The following is a 24,737-nucleotide window of genomic DNA, read 5'->3' as shown; positions in this document are numbered from 1 at the left end:
TCAACACAGTAGCATGTGCATTCTTGTCTTAATGTTTAAAGAGTAATTGTGCTGGTTCAACATGTACCATGTAGATCATCCTACAAAATGTTGTCTGGTCTTGTGATAAATTGTCTTATCACTTTATGCTGACATAATCATGTTTGTCCACAAGTTTAAGAAAGTGGCCTCCTAACATTCTAAATGGACAAAAAGGCAAAGGTCAAGTTCCTGTTTTGAAGTGGTCTTCTTCATCTCCAGTGACTCGAAAGAAAACCCTATTTTATGAATACCCAGGGCATTGTATTTCTGTTTCACTCTGAGAATACTATACCTCTCAGGACCCCTGAAGAAGCATGCCATATTATGTCTGTCCTGTTGTTACATATTTAATGTGCAGAAATCAGTGAAATGAGACTCATTCTTTGTTATATGATGTTAGTTCTGCACAGAGCTCCAGAATACTAAATGTGTTTTCTACAGGCTGGGGCAAAGTGTCATAAGGCAAACTATTGCTTTGTCCACATAATTTGAACAGTCACACCCATGATAGACATGCTTACCCAAGACAAGGAAAGCATTCCTCTCAGCCAAGCTGTCAAATAATAGCTTAGAGTAGTTTCTGATTTAGTCCTACTGGTTTACACTTAATTGAATAAAAGAAAGCACAACAGAGAAGCACAAAATGCTCAAATCTTTGCTTCAATATACTGCATTTTTCACCAGAACAATCGCATGTCAGACCGTTTAATCAGAAATATCAGCAAGCCAGATCTAGGTCAAAAGTGAATGTGCTTTGGATGCGACTTTAATTCCTCGCAGGACGTTCTGTCTGAGACTTTATTGTCGGTTTTGTTGAGGAATCAAGAGGCAGATCTGTCACCTAGGCTCATTGAAACCAGGAATCATGTCCAGCTGTTTGCTTTTTGTAGTACGATTCCTCTCCGTAACTAGCTCCAATCCTTCCATCGACCCAGCACCCTCAGTTTGTCACTCAGTCTTCCTTTGCTAGCACATCCACTCCCTGTGCAAGGAGTTATTGACTGGCACATGTTGGAAGGAGAGTTCTCAAATGCACACACGACCACTGCCGTGCACATATATGCACATATGTCCAAAAGTTGGCAGGAAATCATGATTCCATGAAGTATTGTGGGCAAAATTGTAACCATTTGCAAAAGTATGTCATGTTCAGTTGTTTCATTGACGAATGACTTTCCCTCCAGCTATAAGGAGGTTCATCTTCTGCCCTTGCCTGACATCCAAAGCAATCAAAATGTGATAAAAGGCAAAGCTGACAAAGCCTTGTATCCATGTAACCCAGATGAGTAATGAGACTTTAGAGTGATAGGCAACAAAGCCAAGTGCTTCAAATGCATCTTTAACACAACGTTAAGCACATTTTAGACACGTTCACGTATTTAGAGGGTGCTGTTGAGTAATACCTCTGGGTAAACTATATCTTCTCAAGCAAGTACTGAGGAGAATTGCAGGCCTAGATGCTGTGTATGTTGGAGGATGGTTGATCTATGTTTGACAGACCCTTTTCTGCAAATCGCTGGATATTGATTGCCTTCGAAGCTGTACGGATGAAGAAGAAAGTGAAAAACAAGGTTGCAGTTTATCCCAGGTGACACTGAAAGGACAGCCAGTAAACAGTGCTGCAAGCTTCACATGGTTGCATCAAGCGGAGATGAAAGTCCCTCGAGCTTAACTCCCAGCTGAGTTTTGAAAAACTGGGGGGCATCATAAAAGGATTTAGTGGGAAATGTGATAACGGTAATCTGGATTGGATTATTGTTGAGATTAGTGAACCCTATGGGAGGCAAATGAGGAGGCAAACCTCGGGAGACCCTATTGAGGTAGAAAGATTACCTTTTTGCATTCTGTGGTAATAATGAATATGTCCCACACAGGTAAAAATCACTAGAATAGCAACATTCAGCAGGGTGACGGTACTTGCAATTTTTACGTTCAGTTCAATTTACATTTTACATTCTGATTACCATGATTTTGCTGCTAAGCATATAAGAACAGATGGAAAGTTGCGTCATGAAACGCATCTCCTTTGGGACATATTTGTGTGCTTTTATACAGATTTTGTGTTACGCAATTATTTCCATGCTAAACATTGATTGACTTTGCTGTGCCTCCACCATTTCCCGTTTTTGATCATTTCAATGCTTCTTGCTCAGAGTGGAGCTGAATGTTTAAATTGTCTTTGTGGCTGAGGGGTAGCCAATCTAAGTCTAAATTAGCATCTGTCTTTGTAATCAACTACTTTTACTAAAATGGGAAAGTTTTAGCCTAAGTGTTGTTTAGTAAAGTTCATATGTATTTGATTAGCTTGTGCATGGATCTTACTTTCTAAACATTGGATATGATGGTTTAAATTAGCTATTGGGTTTAGCCTTTGTCTCTTTATATGGTAGATTTGGTCAAAGCTTACTGAAACCCAGCGCTATTGACAAGTAATTGTGAAGGCAAGTCATAGGAAATGGGCTACTTGTTGAACGAACATTTGACAGTCAAGATAAGGACAGTTAAAGTTCAAATCTATCCTTAACACCTTTCCATAGGCAGCTGCTGCTTAGATTAATAGTGTATGTGACTCTGTGAAGCCATCATGTGGTCAGCTTGACCCTGTTTTCTTCAAAGCATTATTCACACACAGCTGACAGCTGTTACAATTCAGGAAACAATGTCTGATGTTGACTTCAGTAATCTGTTACTAAAATAAGCTGATGTTAGTTTTGGAGACGTCAAATTCTAGTTCCATTTTCACCAAAAGAAACTTGAGTAAAGACAAAAACTAAAAAAAGCAGAGTAACTGTAAACGTTTCTAAAAAGGGAAGTGAAGACCACCATGGCTGATATTTGCAGTGTACATGTGTTCATCGAAGGCTGAACTGAGAAAGGCCTGATGACCAGGCATTTGCTGCATAAGGCTTAAAAGCAATTTTACTTCATCTTAATGGAGATGTTAAATCCTAGTTTTAATTACATTTCTTTGTATGTAAAGACCTGTAGGACGAGAGATTATTAATAAAAGTCTATTTACATTTTGCATTGAAATCTATGAGAATCGTGAAACTTAGAAACACTGTTTTTGCTCATGCCTAAGAAGGTAGCTGCTTAAACTGATTAGCTTTGGGTGAGAAGGAGACTGTGTGAACCTTGGTCCCTCAAATGCTTTGATTTGACCATGAATTTCAAAACCAAACCAGCAGTGCATTACATAAACTTTTCTGTGCATCCGGCTCAAGTGTGTCGGTACCAAGAGCTTCTGGCTCCGATAGTGACACCCCTCCAGCAGAATGAAGCTATGAGCTCTTCTTATTTAAATACAAAGCAAACTTTGGGTTTTGCTCCTGCTGCTGCCGATTGCTGTCTGAACGCTTGTGTGCTTGGAAACGTCCTCTGATTTATGTCATTATGCTACTCTTTGCTCTACAGTGACATGCATTAATAGATCTTCAATATTCGTTAACCATATATTATTTTGGTGTATGCCCTAGGAATTGGCTATCATAGTTTTTTGAGTCATGCTGTACATTTGTATAAATGGGTACCTTTTGGTGAGTAATTACCAGTACAAGCTATCAAACAGCTGTCATCTCAGACCTTGGCTTTACAGTCAATGTTTGTACAATTGACTTGTTCCAAACCAGTTTTCATAGTACGCAGCTTCAGCTTTTTTTGGCTATTTTTGTTGACCTGTTGCTCCAAGGATTTAAATGAGACTGAAAGAGTTTTGACAATTAGTTGACAACTCTAAAACCAATTGAACCCCATTTTTTTTGTCATCTCAGATTACTTCTGTGTTCATCACCCAGTGACTGTCAGTCTAACCACCATTTCTGGATCAAACCCAACAATTCGATTCAGTCTCCATCCAACCAAATTGTTTGTCGAGACATTTAAAAGGATTGTAATGAATGTCATCATGCTGAGTCTATCTTGTTGAATGTCTTTTGTTTCTTTTTTTCTTCCTTGGAGGCTCACTCATGTGGTTGTTTCCAGGGTAACCACATTCCCTTTTGAAATTTACCATGGCTGACATTGGATACTGTCCGTCTCCATGGCAACAAAGCCCCTAAAGTCCTTGTTAAATATAATATTTGGTAACTAAAAGGAAAATGAAGATGTAACTTTGGAAATGTCTCCTTAAAAGAAAATAGGGTTGCTGCGATTGCTTGTTGTCATCACCGTTCAGGTTCAGTGACTGATCAAAATTGATTCCCGGAGGACAATGACGATGGCTTTCCTGGTGGAACGCCATCGGGTGGAGGACTCCCAATTTACTGTGGCTGAGTCCTGGCCCTGGGTTAAAATCCAGTCTGTGGCTTTTGCATGTCAACCCCTTCTGTTTCCCCCTCATGTAATTCCTCAGCTGTATTAATAAATGCAAAAAGCCCAAAAATCGTCTTACATTTGTTTTTATTGATTCCCAGGACATTTTCTTCAGGGAGATCTTTAACCGGGCACGAGGTTGGCCTACCTGCAGCTTGTCCATGCATCTCTATTGATCCATATCTATAGAAGAGGCAGGCTTATGTCACATCTATCCTCCCTCTCTAATGGCTTCAGTTTTTTATCTCTGCCATTTTCGACCGACTTGTCACTTTCTATCACACCGACTGCCTTTCCATTATTGTGCCTGACATCCTACACATTTAGACGCAGCTTCTGAGGACGGAGGCAGCGGTTTGTGCTGCTCTCTCAGCCATCTCCATCCCCACTTGCCAGAATGACACGTTTTAAAATATAATGTTTACACGGAAGAGAGTCCAAATCTGGCACGTTTTAGCTTTCCCCACAGAGAGCGAGTGTGTATATATATATATATATATATATATATATATATATATATATATATATATAGTATCTATATATATATATATATATAGTAATTATATATATATATATATATCTTTTTTTATATATATATATATTATATATATATATTTATATAGAAAACATATATTCTATTATATATATATATAATATTGTTTTTTGTTTATATAATATTATATATATATATTTTTTTATATATATTATTTATTTTTATATATATATTTATTTATATATCTCTATATATATATATATTATTGATTTTTATTTATATATATCTATATTATATCTATTTATTTATTTTGTATTCTATATATCTCTATATCTATATCTATATCTATATCTATATATATATACATATATATATATATATATATATCCATATATATATCTTATCTATATATATCTTATCATATAGATACTCTCTCTATATTATATATATTTTTTTTAATATATTTATATATATATATTTTTATATATATATATAAAAATAAATAAATAAGGCTGAGTCCTTGCCACAGCGGCCACTGGTTCGAGTCCGACCTGTGGCCATTTGCTGTATGTCGTTCCCCTTCTCTCTCTCCCCCGTTCACAATCTGCACTTCTCACTATCATAAAGGCACAAGAAGCCCAAAAATATAACTTAAAAAACAGAACAATAAAAGAGGGAGAATCCTACAGTGTTTTAATGTAGATATTTTTGTTTAACTGATGGCAAACAGCTGGGTTGGTTGTTTGCTATGTGATGATGATATTCATTTTTAATGCACACAACTGCCTAGACAAGAAACAAAGAACTGAGTTTTTTTCCCTGCATGACTGGAGTAGTCATCTCTTTTCAGCATTTGTTTTAAGGAATTGTCCTCTCAGCACTGCCTAAATTGTTCTGCCATTCTCTTGTTTGTTTCCTTTCTTGGAGTTGAAGTAAACTGGTATTTCCGAAAACATGCGTTTTGTTCCTTATTTGGCAGTAGAGCAAAAAGATACAATTTGGCGTTTTTGTTTTTACCAGTTCTTTGAAAGGTTTATCTTGGTTGTGACCGTTGCTTTTTGCTTATTATTGCTTAATGACTAGTATTGAACACATCTGTTGAAGAACCCAAGTGCCTATTCTTTTCTTGTTTGTATAACCTACATTATCAGAACATTGCTGTTGTAACAGTGATGTGCGAAAGTAATAATATGAGATAATATTGGCTTATATTTACTTGGTAATATGTGCTTTGTGGTATGAATTTTGAGACAAATGGAAGGGGATAGATGGCAATGGTATAGACAATGTTTGCAGTCAAAGTATTTTGATACGCAGGAGTTGCAGAGCTAATTTTATACCTTAACAATGGCAGCCAGATTTGGAAGATTATAAGCAGAAAGATGGTCTGTAGCACTGCCTCAGCCAGAGATGGGAATATGCCCTGTATTAGATTAAATCTCAGGACACAGTGCTGGATACTGTGTCTCCACCCAGGGAAGACCAGAAGACCGAGGCTGAGAATAAGAATCACAAATGACCAGGACGGTAAAATAGTTGCCCTGTTGGCATGCATCTAACATAAGTTGTGTACATTGTACATTGACACAATCAGTGTCCAGTACAATGACCATGGGAACCTCCAGGCGAGTCACACAGTGTTGTCCTGCCCGCAGCACCCTGCTGATGTCCCAGACTCCCCAGTGTTGTTTGCTTTGTTCAGTCTCACTCCAGATGTAGAGAAGCAGCAGGACGGGCCAGTATCCACTGAGATGGGATAATAGCATGACTTGTAGACGGTGTGTTTGTCAAAACTTTAATATTCTTCAAAACAGTATAAATACGTATGAATCTGATTCAGAGTTGGTCTTTTTCTATTTTAATAAAAAATAGTGAACTGGCTTACAAGCCAGGTGTATCTTTGAAGCACCTGAGAATATGGCATAATGCCAGCCGCTTTTGTTTATAAAATAAGACGTGCAATCTTTCATAAGTGCACTCATACATTCGTAAGCCTTTGTGTTCTTTGCTTGGGTTTCATATGTTGGCTGACCTTTTCCCCTGCCTCAAGGGCAGTCATCTGCAGCAGTTCAGGTGAAAGCAGACAGCGTGTGCATATGATGCTAGAACCCCAATTAGAACAGATCAGCAAATCTGAGCAAATGCTTTTGGTCCATATTTACAACCTCCTCATCTGCTATCATTGATGGAATCCAACATGGCCAGCCTAAATATAGTTTGGCTCGGTTTATCAGAATAACTGCTGTTGGCATAGATCAGCGGATGTAACTGCCCTCCCAAGGTGTTGCCATCTGAAGGTTGGCTAGATAGTGGGATAGTGATATGATGTCCATCCAAACTATCATACAATTTACTTAAAAAAAAAAAAAAAAAAAACCTACATCATACTGCCTTGATACATTTTAAGAAGAGCTGTACAGTTTGACATGCTTGTGAAAAATAAGAGCTTTAGTGCATCATTTCAGTAACATTGGTTATAACATGGGGTTGAATTACTTTTATTGTTGACTAACAGTGTAACCCAGGGTTTCTGCAAAAGCTCTGAGGAGTGTCTTGTCACTACAACGAGAATCTCTGGTCCACCTTAAAGGTCAGCCCACCTTAAGTGAGCCTGAGCCGTTGTTGTTGCTAGCTTCGGGGCTAACCCCCTTCATTTTAAATCAGCAGGTTGCAAGCAAGACACGACGAGAACTTGTATAATACACTACAGGCGGGCCGCCAAGCCTAATACACTGGTGGAAACCCTTTACCCACAATGGTCGACCTCTGTCGCTTTATTGTAGCTATCAATGTCACTTTAAGCATCCTCAGTTCGTTTATGATCTGTAGTCATCGTTTCTCCGCATTGATTTTTAAATGGCAGTCAATCATGCAGTGCAGTCCAATGCACTTAGTGAATGGCAACCTCCTCGCAAAACAAATGGTGCTTCTGCTGCAAGAGTCGATAGTGCATTACATACAATAACTAATCACCTATACCTGCACAAAAAGTATTCAAATTTCTGTTATTTCTTTGTCAACATTTTCTGTGTTCTGGTGAAAGACACTTTTATTTTTTGATGATGATGATGATAAAGAACCAATACTTTAGAGGTGTGATTAACCCAGCCTGTTTTATTTGGCACTTTATTTCAAGAGATGAGTAGATGAACAAGAGCCTTTATGTAAACACTGTTATTTTGAACCTTGGCTCAACTCTCAATACTATTTTGCATTCCTTTCCAGCATCCCTGAAAACATATGGTTATCAAATGTTCATTTAGTTTCCCTTGTGTGGAATGACACCTCTTTGCTGACCCCAAGCTCAGTCCAATAGACTAGGCAGAGACTAACAAATGAAATGGGATGCGGCAGCCTGTGCCCCGCCTCTGTGGGACTAAATGTGATTACTGTAATAACCACCTACACCGTTGGACATTTAATGGGATTAGCCTATGCTAAATTGTCTTAATAGAACAGAATACAACACAGGGGACTGACCATATGTATCAGCCCGTCTGTATATCCACTTACTGTCCATTAAGCAACAAGTCACCGGTATTAACTATTCTTAAACTTCAAGACTTGTCTCTGCTACAATAGAGTTCAGTTCACTGTTTTGTACAGGCTCGGTGTGTACAAATATTTATGCTAAGAAGAGCAGGTTGTGTTTGGGCTGACATACACATGCCCCTCGGACCATCAGCTGATTGTCCAATAACCCTCCAAGACTCTAGCTAATTGAACTTTTAGGTTTTTACTACTTAGCTTAGCATTACTGGTCAGACAGAACCCTGTTTCTCTTGCTATTTGCTTATTTCTCTTTCCCTCTCCATCTCTTCCTTTCCTAACAGTTGTCCCTTCCTGGCACTGCAGTTGACCCCAGTCATCCCAGTCATAGGAGGTGTGCTGTTTCTGTTTGTATTGGGGACACTCCTGAGAACCAGCTTCAGTGACCCAGGGGTGCTGCCCAGGGCCACAGCAGATGAAGCAGCTGACCTGGAGAGACAAATAGGTAAGACTGTAATTTAAATATTTTAGAGGTTTCTTTGCATCTGTATTTTGTACTTCTCCTATCGTCTTCTCACTATTACTGTATTCTCCAATCGCCCCAGTTTATTCTTTTACCTATTATTTTCAGTTATTGTATTTTTATCTCCAGGCCCTTCCTTTCTGTCTGAGCCTGTAGTCTTCTATCTCAGATACTGTATTTGTCTTTGCGTAAGCCTCTCTGCATGGTACGGATCCACAGCAGCTAGTGTTTGCCTTTACAACCTTCTGTAAAGAGAGCCAGATTATCTTGCCGATGTGTCTGCCGTTTGTCTGTGTAGTCAAATAAAAGGGATCAAGATGAACTGGCACTCTGCATTTAGGTGAACTATTGGTGCTGCTTCGACCAAATGGCCTTTTGATCTGTTTATTTCACTCCACCTTCTCCAGGGGTCCCTGTGATGTATTACCTGACTCGTAAATTTCATCTGGATAACTTTTGAATCTAATTTTTATCTGAAAGGTAAAACTGTTGGTGCATTAGAAACCACTTGATGTGGTATAACTGAGTTACCAGCATCACAGCACTGACGAAAGCTCGCCTCAGAAACGACTGAGACGATGGTTTCTGATGTGGATTCAGTCTGTTCATGAGATTCATAGTTGCCTCACTGTTTACAATTCATTAAGTCATATAAAGAGAAATCTATAATCAATTTTAAATTAAAGCAAGAAACACAGTATGTGGACGCAGCCCTTGTTCAGATGTATCTGAGGATGCAACATGTGATTTTGTAACTAGTGAAAAATTATATATTAGAAGTTCTCACATGGCACATCAAAGCTTCCTTTTCCTCAACATATTTACATTATATTTGAATTATGTTGCATTCAGCATCAGAGTTAATGGTAAGCTCTGAATTATTACATTACTTTTTTTGTTTTTCTTTTAAATTTAGAGCTAATAAAGTAGTGTTTGCTAACTTAATTAATCATAGCTAATGTTGAGAAAGTAGATGTGAAAGCAGTGAAAGCAGTGAAAGCAATGTAAGCAATGTACCTGTTCAGAATTTATGAGGTCACTATATGAAAGCAAACATCAGCCATGATAGAAGATGCTTCAAGTGTAATACTTTGGTCAGAGTGTAGTCCTACATGAGGCCTCTTTCAGAGGAGGTAAGGAGACAATCACGAGCACTTTAGACTGGAGTTTACTCTGGAATTGATGTCAGTCTAGTAAATCGCAGGACTATATTGCCAGTCTCCAAAAGTGTCCCGCTGCCCTGTAGCGAAATTAATTATCATCACTTTACTCAAAGGTTTTTTAAACCTTCTTTCTAAAACCCCTTTTTAAGTGTTGGTCCCTTTTTTATTTGTAAAATGAAGCTTCTATTTCCCAGCGATGTTCCTTTCCGTGCTTCGGGCCACCAGAGCCTCATTAAACAAACTCTGGACTGGCTTAATTAATCTCATTAGGAGACTTAAAAGCTTTTGGAGGGAAGGTAAAGTACAGAGAGCTTGGAGCAGTGGGCCGAAACGGCACTGTGCAAAAAGTACCACTGCTATATTGGCAAGCATCTTTTTTTCAGAGGATAAGCAAATTAAAGGCTGAATATGTAAACAATGTTGACCTAAATACCACACTCTGTCACCCTCTCTGCCATCATTTCATCCCAATTGGCTTTTGTGCTTTGCATTTCCAAGCATAGCAATTGGCTGTTTCTCAACTGGAATCTCTTGTTCAGACAAATATTGTTGTTGTGTTGGTTGCCTGTAGCTGAATCCATGTGTTCACAGGTAGTTATATCATGGAAAGTATTAGTCTTTTCCCAAAGGAAATTATCATAATAATTATTTTTGCTGTCATTCCCATCAGTTATTGTAACAGTAACACGGTTCTGTGCATTTGCAGGGACTCGACACAACTTTGCAATGGAGTCCAGGGCTTCACTAGCGCATGCATTCATACAGAATGATGGATAAAGAAAAAGGTGTAGATCAGGGGTTCTCAACGGGGGGTGTTCAGAGGACGTCGGGGGGCGCTAGAAGCAATAATTTAGAAAGGGGGGCGTTCAAGTGTCTTTGGGGGGCGTTTCTGTGTACGGCCTGCGAGGTCATTCATAAACACACGCAAAAAATCTACTCCAAAAAAATGTATCCAAATCTAGTCAGATATAGAATATAACCGGCGACTGACTGTTTTTCCTGGCCATGGTCAGGGTCCTTGAACACAACACGAGCGGAACGTGTCATCACGTGGTCACGTCATGTCAAAAACCTCAATATTAAACGAGACGGTCATTGACATCAGCGAACGCAGCATGGCGAGTGTAACAAAGAGAAAGGTGGATGCGGAATGTTCCAGGAGAAATGGACGAACGATTATTTCTTTGTGGAAGTAAAAGTCCAGTGTTTGTGTGGACGCACTTGCGGTCATGGAAAAGGCTCTCGAGCTGCATTACAGCACGAAACATGCCAAACTGCACAAGCTGAAAGGACGAGTTGAGTGCGTTTGAATAAAGTTAACATTGTGCGTTTTTAGACTTATATTTTTATTTTGATGAGCCATAAAGTGCTGCTTGAAAAACAAAAACAAGCGCCGTCCCCCTCAGCCACCACTGTTCGAAAACATTAATGTTATTCCAAAGATACACCATGAATAAAACTAATCTGAATTAATGTTAAAACAAGACCTGGATAATGGATAGGGGGGCGCTGGCCCAAAAAAGGTTAAGAACCACTGGTTTAGGTGAATGTTTGGATTAATCAGATCGAGCTTGTTTCAATTGGAGAATAGCTTGTAGTTGCAATGCTCTTAAGGTATCTGTTGTTTTCCCCCAAAACATCCAAAACTAATCCCATGGCTGCCAGTAGACTAATGGACTGCTTTATTGTGGGTCCCATTCTCTTCCGTTTGAAAGAACTTGGCTTGTAATAGCGTGATCACGTTATACACACACAAACGCACATGCATAAATACTTCAGGTGGTTTGTATCCTTCAGCTAGGAATGTTAGATTTAGGCTACTGGTAAATTTCACTGCATTTTCCCACGGCCTGTAAAAAGGAAAAAACACATTTTATTCATAGAGTTGCTTATTGCACTCTTGCTCTTTTTTTTTTCTTCTGTTTTCTCTGTCAGTCTTTGTAGTGGAGTGTCTTTGCTTAGTTCCCCCATTGCTTTAAAAAAAGTCCCCTCCTCTGGTTCCTTAGTACAGACCTAGTGCAGTGCAGTTTCCTTCTAGCCGTGGCGTGGCAGCTTGACATGCAAAACATTAGTAGCATCTGTTAGCTCTTAGCCTGATCATCCAACCCCATCCCAAGCCCCAACACCAACCAGCCTCACAATGTCTTCTATGAGGAAACATAGCACTGTTTACACTGTTTCTTTCTCGGACTCCTTTTTTTCTGTCTCACAATTTGTGCCATCTCTGCTTCAGCGCTGCCCTAATGTAATGTTTCTTTACCACTTCAGGCTTTGTTTCCTATATGCTCAGTTGCTGCTTTTTTGATTTACGATTTAACATACAACACTTGCTCACTCTATTTACTTAAATTACACACATTTATCTGAAATAAAATGTTCCCTACAAAATCCTAATCAATTGGAGGGTATAACTAACATTTATTTAGTGTTGCTAATGACAAACTACCTCATTTATTACACTCGCACAATTATATTTTGCATCCACCTTGTGCATATGTATTCTATGTATGCATGTAGCTGTTTTAATTAAAACAAAATCCCTTGATACTGCAGCCACTAGTAGACCAAGACATTTTGTTGTTTACCAGCAGTCTCATAAATATATGATGATGTTTTCAAGTACTACAAGGCCCAAGTTCGACCCCGCTCCTATTGATCTGTTGACTAAACAACGGGGGACATAATATCTGTACATCAGTCTCTCGTGCTCCCTGCACTAAGAAGAAACGGTGATAGCTAGGCCTCCGCTGTAGTCATTGTAAGCAGATCTCTGTAATGTCTGTAAACAGCAGGTTAGAGTGGGTGGTCTCAAGTATATTTTACCTCCAAACTAAATCAAACATGGCATGTTTACATCATATGAAACGTAGTATGGTATGTGTCATCATCTTTCTCAGTGTCTTATACTGTGTGCACCATAAAAGGCTGGGGGAAAGAGCTTGGGGTCAGCAAAGGTAGCGCAGCTTGTCGTTTATCCCAGCTTGAGATAGAGACAAGAGTTGAGTTCTCTTCAGCGCGTCGCGTTTTGATGCCCAATATGTCAGAACCAAACAGGCTGGCATCAGCTCAGCGACCACACATGCCAAGTCCAAAAGACTCTGAAGCATTAATCAGAGGGAGAGATGGTCAGAGCTGCCGGTTTCCTTCCTTCCACCTAATATGGTCCAAGCTAGCTGGTGAATGTCAGGGCAGCCACACTGTTTTTCCAAATCTGCCAGCCAGACTCGAGGCCAGCAGAGGAAATAGATTTTTAGAAGGCTTAGAGCTCGAGCTGCTGGAGGAAGATGTGCACATCAGAGGATGCAATGACATTTAGGCTTTTTCCGGACGGAAGGAGCTGTCAATATGGGTGTTTGAAGGTGGGGACTTAAGTGCATCCTTTTTTTTTGTATATGCATCTGTGTGTATGTTCCCCAAATGGGTACATCTGAATAGAAGCTCATGCATGCTAAGTAAAGGATATATCCATGTAGTATGTGTGGGATGGAAATGGTAGTTTTTTTTCCTTGCGGCTAGGAGTGCAAGCCACCGCTTCATTTTGGGTTTATGATTTGTAGTTGGCACCCCCCACCACTGTTGGTAGTGTACCCTGACTCTTTCCTCTCTGCCAAAGTGAATAATGTAATAACTGAAAATTGCATAAGTGGTGTGCGGCTTGTACGAAGCTTGAAAGCTTGACACGCTGATGCAATAGGAGATACTTTAATGAGTGATGTGATGATACTCTCTGAATGTTTGGCATTTTCATAGCTGGTTCTCTGTCGCTGCCAATTAACAGTTTTTTACTTTTATCTTTTAGGGGCAAAGCAATTAATTAAACTTGCATAATTCTCTAACTTGCACCCTCTTTTAATTACTTTGTGTTTATCCCTTTTTGTTTGTTATTGTGAATTGTTGTGGGAATGCTTTTGTCAGTGTCCTTGCCAGAAACTTAATTCAGATGCCAAACTCGAATACATAGCCCATCACCAGAGAGAGACCAGCACAAGTCCTTAAGGTGAGATCCAGCGTAATCACATTAGATGCAGCTTCCTCTCCCTGTAGCAGTAAGACACTGCGAACATGCTTGTTGGATTTTAACACCTTGTATGTCTGCTTGTAGCGCTGACTTTGCTTTTGCTGGAGGCAAATGTGAGACTGAATCTTGTAAAAATGAAGGCTTTTTGTAATTACGAGCTGTGTCTTGAACATCACAAGGTGTTAGAGGTGGTATTTCCTTGGTATTTGTTTCCTTTAAATGCTGACCACTGCACTATTACATGCCACTAAACATCAAAAAGCTGGCACCAATTTGAATTTATCATCATAGATGGTGCAGTCCACAAGGCTGCATTGATTCAGACCTCCTGTTGGCCTCCAACTCTAGAAATTAAAAAAGTGAAATATGTCAGCCAGAATGCACAAGTGACTCCTAGATGTGGTCGCTCAGTCACGTGGTATATCAGAGGAACGGTCTCTTTGACTCAAGTTAAAGCCCATTTGCCCTTGCCACGACAATATACTGTATACTGTATCTCTGTTTGACATAGTGCTGAGATGTTCGCCCTATTGCAGTAAAGAATGAATTAATGCCTTGCTTTGAATGAGTCCAATCATAACTCACGCTGGTACTTAAATCGCTGCCGTTACTCTCTTCCTCCCTCATCTCCCCTTGCGGTGTAGTCAACCACCCTAGATCACATTCATGTTTGACTTCAGTGTTGGCTGAAAAATAAGTAAGAGGTGTGCCGGCAGTGGAAAGAGGCTCTATTACTAAGCCACTTGACATCTCAACTTCTACATTTGTGAATTGCTTGTACATGGACCTCAGCCTATCCTCTCTTATTATGACTGACAAAGGTGGCATGTAGGCAAGGGATGAAGAGTTTAACAGAGTTCAATATGACACAGAGTTGGAGAGAAAATGCTTTGAAGAGAGGATGAGTGAGTGTAGATGGCTAAATTTAAGCAAGCAGAATGATAAACGCATGCAGAGGACACTAAACCTTGCAGTGTCTCACTGTATTTTACCAGTTTTGTTGCAACATATTGTAGTAATTAGTATTTTTGCAATTTGGCACGATTGCAATTCACTTATACACCGCTGTTGTATATGAACAGCTTTAACCTTACACGTGCATTAGTTTTGATTATATTTATTAATGATCAAAAACTAGTGAGTCAACAGCATGGCTAACGAGGCCAAACATCATGCAAGTGCAACAACACAAGCCAGCTAATATGACTTACTAGTCTGTAGAGGCCGCTGAACCCGGTTCTGTGGCCCGCTCGCCTGGCTCTGCTTCTAGCCCGACACCGGCGCCTCTCCCCGCCAGCAGTTCTGTAAGACCCGCTCATCAAAGTTACACAGTGCAAGAACAGGCGTTTGGGGCGCAGAGCAGGAATGACTATGGCACCATTCTCCCTATTACAAGTCGAAGCTGTTTATTTAAGGTAAAATTGTTGCATAATGTTACTTTAATTCCCAATGGGCAATCAAAAGGTGTCAGGTGTTGCTTGTGCTCATCAGTAGGAAACTGTTTTGATTTCCCTACAGAAGTGAAGCTTTCTTCGTTTAGCCTCTGCTTTCAAACCCCCCGGACATGCAGGACAGGGTTGTGTAACAGTCACAAGTTTATAAGTTTTTCCCCCCCACACAACTTAAAGCTTCTCCTACAATCTACAATTTATGTCATTTTGATCATGTGTGGTGTAAAGAGTCATTTTACACTCTTTAAAGTGCCTGGCAAAGTAACTTTCTCTGCTATCTTTCCTCTTAGTCTTCCTTCATTCTTGGCTTGTCCCCAGGCTTACAATGACATGGACATGAAAAAGGCAGACAAAGAAATGGACGATAGGGCTGCAGGGGGCAGAATGTATGGGAATAGAGCTGTCACTGTAGAGCTGTTTTTATTGGAGACAATGAAAAACAAACTTGTTGGGGAGTAATTCCACTGGCCTTGGATTGACCCAATATTTTAATTAACTATCTCTTGCTTCAGTCATTAAGCCATCTCACACACGCACACACACACACACCTTTATCTTAATGCACTTCAATACCATAACATATGGTGTATGCAGTTGTACAAGGTTCAGATTATGTCATATTAGAGACAGTAATACCTTTTTTAGTGATCATTTTCTATGAGTTATCTCTGTCCCTTTGCTGCAGCTGCGTTGTGCTTCTCTGCTCTCTGCTGACATATTCTGGCGTCGTCCAATACCTTACCATGCCCTCACTTGTCATCCTTCACTCAGACAGACGTCACTTCTCTGTATCCACTCTATTGAACTGATCCCTCGTGATCTTGGCCTTTGTCAGTTCAGCCCAGAGTGACACAATCTGAAGTGGAGGACATTTAGCCCTCATTGTGGACTAGAGTCCAGTCGAGAGATGTTGAGCATTTTCATTTCATATCTGCTCAGGTTTTTCAAACAACGGAGCACAGAATAAAATTCAAGTCTGCAAATGAATGTCATTTATGAATTATGTCAGGATTGGCTTTGTGTGAGTACTACGTCCTTACAGCTGCCACACTATAGTGTGTGTGTGTGTCTGTGTGTGTGAGAGAGAGAGAGAGAGAGAGAGAGAGGAGAGAGGAGAGAGAGAGAGAGAGTGTGTGAGATTCAGTAATATGTTACTGTCACTATGTTTTTTGGTGCTTTTATTTGCTCAGTCAGCTGTGGCTGCTGGTTACGGAGCTCCTCAGTACAGGCATACTGCTCCACATATTTTACACAATGTTGGATTGGCCAGCTAACAGAAACAGTCACAGTTGTAGTTGAAATGTTTTGTAAAAAGTCAACAGTAACAGTGGGAGCAGCACATCAGATTAGAAGAACATTGGAAATACTGCAATGTTTTGTCGGCCCATCCCAATGCTTCTGTTTTGTGTCGTGGCCACATCAAATATTATTCTCTGCAGGAAACCAAATTATAAACAGGTTGGCACAGAAATGAATAATAAATCTGGAGATGATCTTTAAATGGCATCCAGCAGTTGTATTGTACAAAGTCCTCAGCAGTACATGTTTAGGGCTGCCCATTCAGGTTTTTCCTGTGATGCGCTGCTCCAGAAATAGTTTTTGAATAAGCTTTAACTTGAGAAGGATTCACTCTTTCGTTTTAATTGTGTGCCAGAAGTTACATTGCTTGGCTTGTTTCAGAGCAAGGTCAGATAGGAAATTACTCTGCAGTACATTTCCAGAGCCAAAGTGTTTTGCTAAGATAAATTCACTCAAGCTGAATGTTACTCAACTCCAATTAATACTGTTATTTTCACTGAATGAAGCCACTAACCAGGTCCAACCTGCTCAAAACAGTATGGTGCATATATTTTAAACTGATATGATTTACTTTAAACAAAACAAGGGCAGACACCATTATCCTATGCTTGTATTTAGCTGTAACCATATTTCTCCCACACATATTTCTCCCAACAAACGACAGCAAGGCATTGCACATACAATAACAATCGCCATCCACATACAATAGATTTGTCAGTGAAGAGATGTAAGCTATTGTGGAACAATGCTTTTTTACACAATCTAGTATCAGACGCTATAGTTGGACTAAATAATCACTACAAAAAGCTGCTTATTTAGGTAAACCCAGTGATTAGCTCCATCTAGCTAATCCTATTGAAAAATTGGAGTGACATCAATATAAATTTGAGTCGTATAAAGGTTTTCCTATTGAATGGCTTGAATACGATAAGTATTACTGTTACTTTAGAACCACACAAAGCAAGACCACAGGGAGATTAATAGCGCAGGTATAAAGAAATGGAGCCCACAGGTGGTTGCTGGAGTGATATATTGACTGTATATGAAGCTGTATGTGAGATGGATTAAAAGTAGAAGCTAATTACCACGGCTTGAATTTCCCCTGAAATAACAGCTGTTGGCTTTAATCCATTAAAAGAAGAAAGTAGTACTTGGTTATTTAACAACACCTCAGCCTGCATATCTGTCATTTAAAACGGTGAATAAAAGCATTGAAGCCATGTGTAAATGGGAAAGTCTGACGTTCTTGAGAAAATTACTGCAGACCTTTTGCTCTGCAGGGACTGTTCTGCTCTCCTTGGCTGTTCAGTGTCATTGTATTCATTAACTAAGTATGAGGAAAAACGTTTTAAACGTGTTTAAACAGGGTTGGTTGTCCTTGCTTTTAATAAGCATTTGCAAGCAAACAAAGTAAATTTAGTCTGTTTAGTTTCCAGATTATGAAACGCATATTTGTCCCCACCATGTTGAGAAAACTCATTGCAGTGTAAGTGAAACTTAACAACAAATGTTTGTTATATTTTTTTAATTTATTAATCAATAATGTCTTTACACTCCATGAGACCCATTTAAAAAAAGAAAAAATGTTTCCGTTGGACACTACAATATGAGCTTCACTGATTGAATGCTTGTGTCTGGAAAAACTATCCGACATGACACAAAACAACTCCCTTTCAATTTTCCACTGAGGCTTTTTTCATCACATGGCCATATGTTCCATTTATATAGTTTGTGCAACCCACTCTTTAACACCAGCATCAGATACTCCACGCTGCTGAATCAGAGTCTGTTGGGTGTTTAGAAAGAGCGATAAATTCTGTTTGTTTAAATGGGGGTAAGATCTTTTAATTCTATGATTTGATATTCACAAGTTTTTTTAAATGGTGTGTTTGAAACCATTTTTTGTCTAGTCAGCTGTTTTTTGCGAGACCTTGAAATCGCTGCTTGACTGAACAGAATTAGCTTGTGCCTCTCTGGTTGTAGTCCTACATCTTGGCAGGCAGGTTGAGGTCAGTTCTTCTGTATGTCCGCCGTCATCATTGTATTCTAGTATCTGTGAAGGCCCCAGTTTCTCTCCTCCACATACACAGCAGGATGGCAATTAGTTTCCTTTTATACCTCAACAGGCAACATCAAGCACAGTTTGGCTGACATTGAATCCTTATTTAGCTTTGTGTGCGAGTGGGTAAAGAGTAAGGATGTCATGCTACCAGAAATGTTGTAGTCGATACCAATACAGTGAAATTCCACAATATTCGATACCATGGTAAAAAAATAAATCTCATGTGCATGAACATACCCTTCTTTATGACTGTTTGCATACTGGTTTATGAGCCTTATACAGGTCATACTTGCCTCCCTGAAAATGTCTGTCAAACAACTGCTTTTATTAACGTTCCTTTTCCAAAAACTAAGTTGTACAAGATTACAATTGAACACATCATGATAAAGTTATAATTTACCTTTGCCCAATTGTCATTTTTACTGAATAGAGCTTGAATGCACCATAATGCAACTATCTATGTAATCTCTCAGCTAACGTTAACTGGCTTTCCTCCTGCCGGTTTCAACAAGTTGTTCACGAAGGAGCATTATCAGACTCATCCATAGTAAGTTTACTGTGTCCCAAACACATTTTCTATCGTCCTTGGGACGCCGTTAGTACCTACGGTACTGTGGAAAAATTAGTACTTTCGTTTTTTTAGAATGTTTGCATCGACTTGGTACTAAAGTATCTGTTCTCGTGACATTCTAGTACAGAGTGTACCTGTTACATCACTTCCTAGTTTACCTGGTCTTATTTTCTAGCTTCAAGCTCTTAGGCCGAGCCTATCTCTCTGAGGGATCTGTCACTTGACCCTGATGTAAGGCTAAGCTTTGGTGTACAAATGGTTTTGTTCAGCAGAAAAGCTGCTTTGACTTCCCCCACTCACACGCCACAGTGTGTGCTTAATGTGTGACACAGTTGATTTAACAGGATTGTGTATGAAAATACTGGTTTTTAGACTCTTACTAATACTATCTTAACCTGTGAAAACGTTTTGTTTACCGTTAATGTCTAAAAACTTTACTCGATGCAAAAAAGGTACTGTATTTGATTTGCATATAAGCGCGACTAAATAATCCTGATATAAGACTAGATCTTCTCCATGATTTTGTTTTCCCAGCCCACAACTCAAATTGCATACACCCTGCAATGACTGTTATTTAATTATAGTATATTTTGCACCATTGATATTTTTGTTACCCTGGGGGTGGTCAAGCGACGCCATGTTGGATGATATACAAATCAAAAATGACATCTAAAGCGAACAACAACAACAACAATACAACTCCGACTTCTTCAAAGTATTGTGACTCTCTGGAGTCCTCTGCAAAGGCCAGATTCAGAGGAAAAAGTCCAAATTTGCAGCCTTGACCCGTACACGCTAAAGCCGTCGGATTATATTGAGGATTTAGATTCATTACCGCCGATTGAATATCCAGATATTGTGAACTACCTTGTGCTACAAACGTTGTGGGCAACCAACGCACAAATGAAGGCATACAAGAGCTTAGATGCTTATAATGTCTTTGTTTCTGGCTGGGTTGGTAGTCTTCTTACCAAACCAGTGAAAGATAACGGTGCTCGTCCATGCCCGTGTAAATCACTCGCAAAGAGCTCGAGATACACCGCTCAAGCCGTGGTTTGTGAGTGAGAAGAGCGGCGATGTTATCCTCTCAAACGTAAATGTAAACATAGCTTTGGCATGAACTTTTACCAGATATAAAGTGGACGCCACACACACACGGGTGAATTGTGTTTTTTCTTCTGTTAAATCCTCACGAGTTATGTTGCTAAACCAGCTTACGGCGTTCGGTAGACAGCAATTCATCCCTCTTTTGTGGATTGTTGTTTTTGATGATTGTAGGACATCTAAAGAACCGTTTCTCTGGGTCACGAGTAGCGTTATGACCACAATTATACACTGCGGACAAGATTGCCATTTTCTTTCAATCTTAGACGTTTAAAAACAAAGAAAATTACGAAGCGTTGCAGCAACTCACACGTGAACGGGCGCCGTCTTGGTTGTGTATACATCCAACATGACTGAATTCCGGGTTGGGAAATAAGCGTGACGTCACGTGCACATGATCAATACTGTGTTGTAACATATAATGTAATCAAATACACAAATACACAAAAACAGTGTTATTGTTTTCACCTCATTTAGTCCATTTTCTATTATGTATTTTATTCTACACGAACACCTGCATATTCTGCAGTACTATTGATTAAAATCATTTTGTAGAGAATTAGTTGAGGCTACATTAGTTTGTCTAGGACACAAAGGCTTTGAGTCTGCTAGTCTCTAACGCCTACTTCTGTTGATATTGGATTTCATTTAGGTGTATCTAACAATGCTGCTTTTTGCAGCAATTTTGCTACTGGTTTTTGGACACTTCTATAGTTGTGTTTTTCAACAACTAGCTATCAAAACATGAAACATTTTCCCCCACATTGCTTCTAATTACGGTCTGTGATGAGACTTAAACGTAAACAAAGAAATAAACCTCATTATGTAGCTTGCCTTTCCAGAATACTCTTAAAAGAGATGATCTCTAATGCTTCAGTAGGAACCTACAGTCTCTTTATTTCACCTGACAGGAGCGAACATTACCAGATTTCTTTACTGCACTACGACTTCCTAAAATGATGGGATTTCTCCTGGTGGTTTAACACAGTTAGCTGGATTTTGCGCCAAATTGTTCTCACACTCCTCATTTGTTTTCTCCCTCAGTGGAGTCTGCTGAGAGGGCAGAGGGAGAATGGAGGAGAGTGGAGAGCGCTCTGTAGGCATTGATCACAATAGAGAGAAATTCAATACAACAGAGCTAACTGGTTGCATTTCCTCTGCTCTCCTTCAGAAATGTCAAACACCCACACAAGCCCATCACTCCCTATACAACCCCCCCTCCCCAATAATGCACATATACCACTCTGTTAGCAATGCTACAGGCTTCTGTGTAAATGATCTTCCTACACACACACTAGCTCCTACGCTCAGGGTGCATGAGAGTGCTTAAAGCAAGCTGAGCAATAATAACCTTTTTTTTTTTTTTATAATATAATCACTATCATTGCTCTCATCCTTACCATTTAGCCTGTCATCACTGCTGTCTTACTCCACCAAAAGCCATTCAGAGAAGTTTGCCACCATTTTCCTTTTTTGTATTGCAGTCTGAGGATCGTTGTTCATGTTGAATTCCAGACCTGTTCACATTACCTGAATTACAAGTTTACCCACTGAAGCAGTTGACGTCATGTTATTCAGAAAAGACGGGGCCGCTAGTTTTTAGGGTGGTAGTGTTTTATCAGCAGTACAAAAGGTTGGTTCCGGTTAGCAAGTTTGACACTGAATCTGTATCGCTCATACAAAAGAGCTAAAATGGTGGGTCTAATTAAATATAATGAGCTGTGTGGGTTGTCCATGTTCAAGCCTTTTAAGCTACTGATATCATGACATGTACTTTTTTCAGTGCTAAAGATAATTGCAGATCAGTAAAGATTTCACTTCACACGCACGCTATAGTACTGTGTATATGGGAGTCCATTAGGGCCTGACTGAAACACGGAGAAAACATTGTGCAGTGGTTCGCTTTGATTCTTATGTTTCTCTCTCTCGTTTTTCTCTCTCTTTGATGTTCCCAAGATGTGGCTAATGGGAGTACAGGCTACAGGCCTCCTCCCAGGACCAAGGAGGTTGTCATCAACGGCCAGACAGTCAAGCTGAAGTATTGCTTCACCTGCAAGATCTTCAGACCACCACGTGCCTCCCACTGCAGCCTCTGTGACAACTGTGTGGGTGAGTGAAAATTATATTCTCTGGCTGTGAGTTTGTACGCTTGGCTGGTATTTTCTGTTGGCACTCTAATTTTTATGGCATTTGTTTTTGAGAAATTAGTATAACTATTGCAGTGCCCATTCATAGCGTGAAACAACCTGTATGCTCGGTCTGTGCTATTGCTGCTTGCCGTTTTCCCGAGGACGGCTCATCCCAACAACTTCACTGCGCTTCCTTGGGTCATGAGCAATGCACCTGCCCTGATAAACATCGTTGTGTCACACACCCAAGTCGGAAATGGCGCTGAAATTAACTCCCAATTGTTTCCCAGCAATATACCCACCAAGTGTAAAGTAGATTGTTCTCGAGACATGCATACCCACATACTTACAGACGGGGATTCCTTGCTTTATAGTTAGATTATCACAAACAGCCAAGACATCACCAAACCATCCTCTCTCCTTGTCTGTTTGTATGTATTGGGTCAACATAGATAAACTGCTGCCTCAGTTATGCTTGTAGGTCTATATTTTAAATGTGAGAAAATCACATTTGTTTTCCTATTCCGCTTGAACCAAACTTGGGTTGATACAAATGCTGACATCCCACCACCCAAACGTTACACACATTTTAGCACACAAAATTCAGATAAGTCGGAGATATCGTGTTTAACCTGATTTAGCACAAATTGCATCTGCAGGTGAAAATACAAGCCAAGATAAATGTTTTGTCTATGATGCATATCTACAGGGAATATATAGTACATATGCTTAGAGGCATCCACATCCACACAGAGGAGAGGGAGGGAACTGTAACAATGAAAACAACAGAAAGAAAACTGCAGCCTAATGGTCGAGTTTTGCTGCTCTTCACAACCCCATGCCCGGTCTCTGGGGACGAAGCGAAGAGCACAGCTTGGCAATGACTAAAAGATACAGACCAGTGTGTCTGTATCTTTCTCATCAGGGTTTTTCTTCTGCTCACTCATCAGAGACAACTCCTCCTTTGAATGTCTATGTTATTGTCAGAAGAGGGGCTGACTGAAAACCTTGGAGAATAAGATGAGGAAGTAGTGCACACAGGAAACAAGATGAGGAAGTGGTAATCAGATGCGGCAGATGCACGCTGGCAGGGAAGGAAGACTGGCAGCTGAACAAAAAGATGGGAGGGCAGTCATTTTCACAAAAAAGGTTTGAGCACATTTTAAGTGATTGTTAAATTCCAAAATGAAACTGGTGAAGCTCACTTTCTCATAACATTTTAACTTAAAGTATATATCCTGCCTAAAAAAACTCACCATAAAATTAATGGAAAAATTTAAAACGGTACAATCACAGATCTTTTAAAGACGTTTTATGACCAAACGTGGACACAACGCAGTGTGGTCATTGGGTTTAAAGAAATAGAAATAGACATAGTTGGACTTCTTCCCCACCCAGCTCTCAAAGCTCCAGGTCTCCACCCAACATGGCTCCATATCCCCAAAGTAAAACTTGGACTCAGTCAAACGCTGAGTTTTCTGGACTTTTTCAAACACTACAAGGCAAGGGAAATCTTATTCATGTTTGTTTAATAACCCTGTTTTTTTTTACTTTTTCTTTTTTTTTACTTGATCAGCAGTAACAAATTGGGATGGCACTTGCAGATCACATTGGCAGTTAAAAAGTGGTGCGAGTGCTTCCCCTGTCTCTCCGTGTCTACCTCTGGCGCTGTAAATGCCAGGGGGATAACAAGCTCTTAAATAAGTTAGCAGCCTGAATGGATAGGGCCTCTGTTGTGGAAGTGCAGGATAGGAATATGGCAGAGTCTCTTCCTTTTTTAAGAGGGTTATCCCCGTGGGAGTGCTAGAAGAAGCTTATAAGAGCGCAGAATTATAATACACAAGCAGACGTCTTAGCTTTGACCTCTGTTCTCCCCTGTTCTTTCCCTTCACGGTATATACAGTATGGATCTCTAACATGGTCTCACTGTTGGTGTTTTAATTCCAGTTGCTGTGTTAATGAATGTTGGTGCTTGTGTGGGTAGAGGGTTTGGATTTTCTGCTTGATTTCTTTAGGGTTATTTAAGGTCTGTCTGCTGCTGCGTTCCCCCCTGATTTGTTTAATTTAAGGACATTAGATGAAGATTTAATGCCACTCTTGGGG

The 24,737-nt window shown here is 39.8% G+C and overlaps 1 protein-coding gene across 2 annotated transcripts in view; it reads left to right on the top strand.

The window, feature by feature from the left end:
* The window catches only part of zdhhc14 (zDHHC palmitoyltransferase 14), a 45,968-nt gene that overhangs the window by 6,000 nt on the left and 15,231 nt on the right, over window positions 1–24,737 (top strand). For both annotated transcript variants that reach the window (XM_029460843.1, XM_029460844.1), the window contains 2 exons: window positions 8,659–8,819; window positions 22,462–22,614. In XM_029460843.1, the coding sequence (XP_029316703.1) occupies window positions 8,659–8,819; window positions 22,462–22,614 (314 nt within the window). The remainder of the gene's footprint in view (window positions 1–8,658; window positions 8,820–22,461; window positions 22,615–24,737) is intronic.

This window comes from Cottoperca gobio, chromosome 22 (assembly GCF_900634415.1).
Source record: "Cottoperca gobio chromosome 22, fCotGob3.1, whole genome shotgun sequence".
In the NCBI taxonomy this organism is placed as follows: Eukaryota; Metazoa; Chordata; class Actinopteri; order Perciformes; family Bovichtidae; genus Cottoperca; species Cottoperca gobio.
This window is presented reverse-complemented; position numbering and strand designations above follow the sequence as displayed.